A 5,129-nucleotide genomic window follows, 5' to 3' on the forward strand; every position below is an offset into this window, starting at 1 on the left:
GGGTGATGCATTCACCTCAACATATTGTACCTTTATTGAACATCACTGAAAAAAAGCTTTATTTCTATGTACACATGTTATTTTCACCTTGAAAACACTCATGCAGTTGATATCATTTTCTTTTCACGAGAAAAAGGACCAGTAAAACGAGTTTTATCATTCAGGTCACCAAACAACCTGAAACAATCACAATAGTTTTGAGAAAAGATAATTGCAAAGTTTAAATGCGGTTTCAAATGTTTCAAAGTTTCTTGCAGGAACATTCAATAAACTGATGTTTTGAAGCAAACAGGAGAAGGAAATAAGCTGGAGTAATCAGAAACTAAAAAACTAAAGCTAATCCATCTGGTTTGGACAGATTTAATAACCATGGCAGCCTGAGCAAACAGCCTTAACTATGATGGAGTGTAAAGGTTTGTGTTGGAAGTGAAACAGGGAATGATGGCGCCATCTGCTGGTTAAGTATTGATACTGCATTGATATTACAGCTTCAGCTTCTGATCTTACTGCAACAATAATGTTGTGGTCAATAAAGCATCACCTTAAATACAAAATTATTTCACCATGGGTAGTAAAATCTCTATGAATATGACATAGCAAGGACTGTGGATGTAACTGTCTTGATTTTTTATCTTGTGGTGAGTTTTTTGATGATCTTTCCCATGAAAGCACAGTCCTGTATCAGGTTATGGCAGCATTATTGTCAGAATCACAGAGTATTCTGGTGATAAAGAACTGTAAGAAGCTACAAATGTTCAAATTCAACTTCATGCTGCTATCAAAGCACATGTGGGTCACTTTGCTGACTTGCCAGGACCATATACATAAAATCCTGTGGGTAAAAGGAAAAACTACATTACTATTTCCAGATTATTTTATGTTCAGGTTTATATCTCCTTAAAGACAATAAAATGATCACTTGCTGAAAGTTTGAATTCGGGGTAAAAAAGCAGACATTGCAGTGTGAGTCCACTGGTTTTATCTGTTAAGAGCAGAGCTGTGAGAATGAAGTGAGGGCGGTGCTTTCACAGCGACCGAGGTCAGGCAGCAGTGGCATCTCTGGCCTCAGAGGGACTGAAGTCCTTCTTTCACCAGCTGGACATCAATGATCTGAACAGCATCACCGCGGCAGCTGCTTTCTTCAAGGAGAAGTATGGAGGAGTGGACGTCCTCATCAACAACGCCGGGATGGCATTCAAAGGTAGGAATGGTATTGGTTCCATCCGTCCACATCGGACTGGACCAGTCTGCATTTACAGGCAGAATTCTCCTACTCGTCAGATGAAGAGGTTCCCGGGTAGAGTGAAAGTTCACATTTTATTCGACTGTTTACTGACAAAATAGTTCTCAGGAGGAGGCTGAAGCTGTACTTTAACCCGTTTGCTCAAGTTTCCCTGACCTACAGCTTGAGTTTGAGATGTTCAGTGAACCGAAGGACAGCTGTATCAGAGGGTTCACGTTACAACCTGTGAACTTTCCTCAGATGAGGACACAACTCCATTTGTGGTCCAGGCAGAGGTGACCCTCAGGACAAACTTCTTCGCTGCCAGAGACATGTTGACTCACTTCCTGCCGATCATCCGACGTGGAGGTATGAACGCTGATGAGTCAGCTGTCTGAAAGTTGACAGCTGTTGGTTCAATGTCTGACAAAGAATCTATACTGTTGCACACCTCAAAACGTGTTTGCAATAAGAATTCAGTAAAGATCTTGGGTTCATGCGGTCTGCTTGTCAATAAAAATGACTGTGGAATAAAAAATTATCCTCATAAAAACGCATCCAACAAGCGATCCACATTCCTTGGTTACATGTCAGGAAACCTTGTGGTGATGCAGCTAAAATCTTCCGGACATCCTCCCGGCGTTCCTTAGGTCGTGTGGTTAACATGTCGAGCTTCCTCAGCTCCATTACGCTGAGCAAGTGCAGCCCGGAGCTCCAGCAGCGTTTCCGCAGCGAGGACATCACAGAGGACGAGCTGACGGGACTGATGCAGCGGTTCGTGGACGAGGCCAAGAGAGGAGAGCACAAACAGGGCGGCTGGCCGGACACGGCGTACGGAGTGTCCAAAACCGGACTGACGGTGCGTCTGGGCTTTAATCCTCTCATCTTTTGTGTTTTAGGTTTCACAAAACATGGGAAGTACAAGAAAAGTCATGTGAGATAGTATTCCCGTAAGGATTTCATGTGTTTTCTCAGGTGTTGTCCATGATCCTGGCCCGGCATCTGTCCAAGGAGAGACCCAATGATGGGGTAAATAAAATACTGCGTGAATATTTTTAAAAGTCATCGTGTATATGAATGATTTTTGTTGTTGTTTCTCCTCCCAGATCCTGCTGAACGCCTGCTGTCCAGGATGGGTGCGCACCGACATGGCGGGGTCCAAAGCCCCCAAGTCCCCTGACGAGGGTGCCGTCACCCCGGTGTTCTTGGCCCTGCTGCCGCCCGGAGCCACAGGGCCTCATGGGAAGTTCCTCTCCGACAAGGAGGTTCAGCCGTGGTGAAGAGAGCGCAGGGAGCCGGCCCAGCCCCTGACCCGGCCCCCGGCTCCTCCGGCCTGCACGTCCAAAAACCATATGGATCTGTTTAATCAATATATTGTTATATCACTCGTGCATTTCCGATCAATAAAAGCTGCACTGAAAGTGAAAGGGAGTCTGCTTTTGATTCGACCTTTACTGAAACAGCTGCTTGAATGAAGCCGTGTCTTGTGCTCATCTCTGTCAGAACGTATTGATCGTTTCTTCTTCAAAGATCATACATTGTTTATATGTCCATCTGGCGTCACCCCTTCATAACCGTAACCAGGCCTGTATTCTGATTGTATTTCTTTATTTTTTGTTTAAACAAGCTTCTTTAACCTGTCAAAGGGTTATGTGTACAGGCTTTTTTTAACTGGACCCAAATCGCTGGGTCTGGGAGTCTGGGAAGGGAAGGAGACACGAGGCTGTTATCAATGTGCCACCTTCAGAGAAGACCAACTGATTTACTGACAAAATGCACTACTTTTCCCCTTCGATGGCCTATTGATGGTGGTCATAATAAACGTCTTGCAAAATTATACAGTCAAAATATTACTGTTTCTTTACTAGTCTTAAATAATATCCCTTTTCTTACTTATTTTTCTTTGGTTTGTTTCATTTTCCCAAAAACTAAAAACAAAATGTGTATAACAAATAAGGGATGGATGGATGGATGGATGGCTGGATAATGGATGGATGGATGGACGGATGGACGGACGGGTGGACGGATGGATTAAATGTGTGGGTGTTGTACCTCCAAATGTGAATGTGTATTTGTGTAAATATTGTACATAAGTATGTTATAGTAATTTGAAAACAATGTGTCATGATGGAACACTAACAGGAAGTGAAATGATAAATTTAGCTTCTTCTTATTGTTTCTTGGAATTATCACGATTATTAATATTTGGTGGAAAGTTAACTTTGTCCTTCAAACGTCTCGCAGCACAAATATGTTTTCATTTTTTTTCAAAATTGTTCAATAATCATGTCAAACTAACATGAAAAACATTGTTCGGTGATTTCCAGTTGTAGCGTTAAGTGAAATGAATAAATGCATTATAACAATAATGTTATATTATCTTGTGTTAATGTGAAGAAACAAAATAAAGTCCATGTAGTGGTCTTTGATTGTGACCAGATGATTAAGTTACATCATATTTGAGGATTTGGTTGTGTTTGTATTTGAAACTTTATCCATGGAAACAGAATGAATATTTAGATAATATTTACCACTAAAAGCATCAGGAGTTATTGCTGTCTGGTTTTCTGTTGTCATTTTCCACTTAATCTGATCTAGTCTTTATTTTACAATAACAAACAATTCTTTAAGCTGAAAACACACCAATAGATATTATTTCTCATGTCTCTGTAAAACAACAGTTAAACGTTCACCGTGATGGAGTCAAAAATAAGCAAAGTCATATACTAATTACTTCAACTTAAACTAGTTGGATGTTTGCACCTCTGGATTCCAATTATTGATAGATTTTACTATGAATCTCTAATTCCAGGTCAGTTTAGGTCAGATGGGAATGTCCTCTGCTGTAATGATCAAGACTCAACATCTGAGTAAAACATAACCTCATAGTCTCTGTTTCAGAGTTTCTGTATGTTTATTTTTTTGTTTAACCTCTGGACTCAATTCAGTTTTATTTATAAAGCATCTATTACAACATACATTTTCTCTATGTGCCTTCCAGAGACCCAGAACACGACCCTGGAGCAAGTTATTGATTTTAGTTTGGTGGTCCTCTTTAGAGTTACTTTGATTGTTAGGACACTTTGACATTTAAAGTTTGACGTTCATGTATCTGCTGATATGGATCATATTTTAAATATCTGAAGATGTACAATCAAGAATAGTTCATCTGCATACGGGTGGACAAACTTAATCTCAACGTGTTTAGGCATCTGTCAATCCACAGATTTTTTATATCATACATAGAAGCCCAAGACTATTTATTTCTTTTTCTATCCTCTTATTCCACATACTGTTTTTATGCTTTTATTCATGCACTATGCACTTTGTTTGTATGTCTATCTTTTAACTGCAAATGATGATAAGCCTGCACAAACAAGTTTTTTACCCATGTTACTGAGTAATATGATGTGACAATAAAGTTTGATTGATTGATTGATTGACAGTTTGACTAATGGTCCATAAATGGAGACAGGTTAGTCATTCACCAGTCTTCCAAGAAATGTGCCAAAGTAACATAATAATTACTAATTATTATTAAAATAAAAACACATGGGTCGGTATCTGAAAGAAAGAATAAAAGATTAAATGATATGGGAGAATTATTCTCATATCTTATAAATGGAAATAAAGCGTTTGAAGGTGAGGATCGTAAATGTGCATGCTTTACAACCCCAAAAATATAAAATGTTGTCTTTTGTATGGCACTTCAGTTAATTTGAGACGATTGAGCCGTGTTGTATGTTTTAGGAAGTAGCTTAAATGGCCGGAAGCAGTATTTTCTTGAGTTGATGTGATATCTGTCGAGCTGAACATATGTTCATATAAATGCAGGTCCTACGGGTGTAAAACCCTGCACAGAACAAGGAGGGCTGTTTTTAAAGATGATGAAAGAGCACTGACAGGT

The 5,129-nt window shown here is 39.7% G+C and overlaps 1 protein-coding gene across 1 annotated transcript in view; it reads left to right on the top strand.

Moving 5' to 3' along the window:
- The window catches only part of LOC133463815 (carbonyl reductase [NADPH] 1-like), a 5,511-nt gene extending 1,931 nt beyond the window's left edge, over positions 1–3,580 (top strand). Inside the window, exons 3-7 of the mRNA XM_061745539.1 lie at positions 1,032–1,201; positions 1,484–1,591; positions 1,873–2,081; positions 2,198–2,251; positions 2,329–3,580. Coding sequence (XP_061601523.1) covers positions 1,032–1,201; positions 1,484–1,591; positions 1,873–2,081; positions 2,198–2,251; positions 2,329–2,502 — 715 coding nt within the window. The 3' untranslated portion in view covers positions 2,503–3,580. The remainder of the gene's footprint in view (positions 1–1,031; positions 1,202–1,483; positions 1,592–1,872; positions 2,082–2,197; positions 2,252–2,328) is intronic.
- Positions 3,581–5,129: the final 1,549 nt, after the last annotated feature.

Source organism: Cololabis saira, chromosome 17 (genome assembly GCF_033807715.1).
Source record: "Cololabis saira isolate AMF1-May2022 chromosome 17, fColSai1.1, whole genome shotgun sequence".
Taxonomy (NCBI): Eukaryota; Metazoa; Chordata; class Actinopteri; order Beloniformes; family Belonidae; genus Cololabis; species Cololabis saira.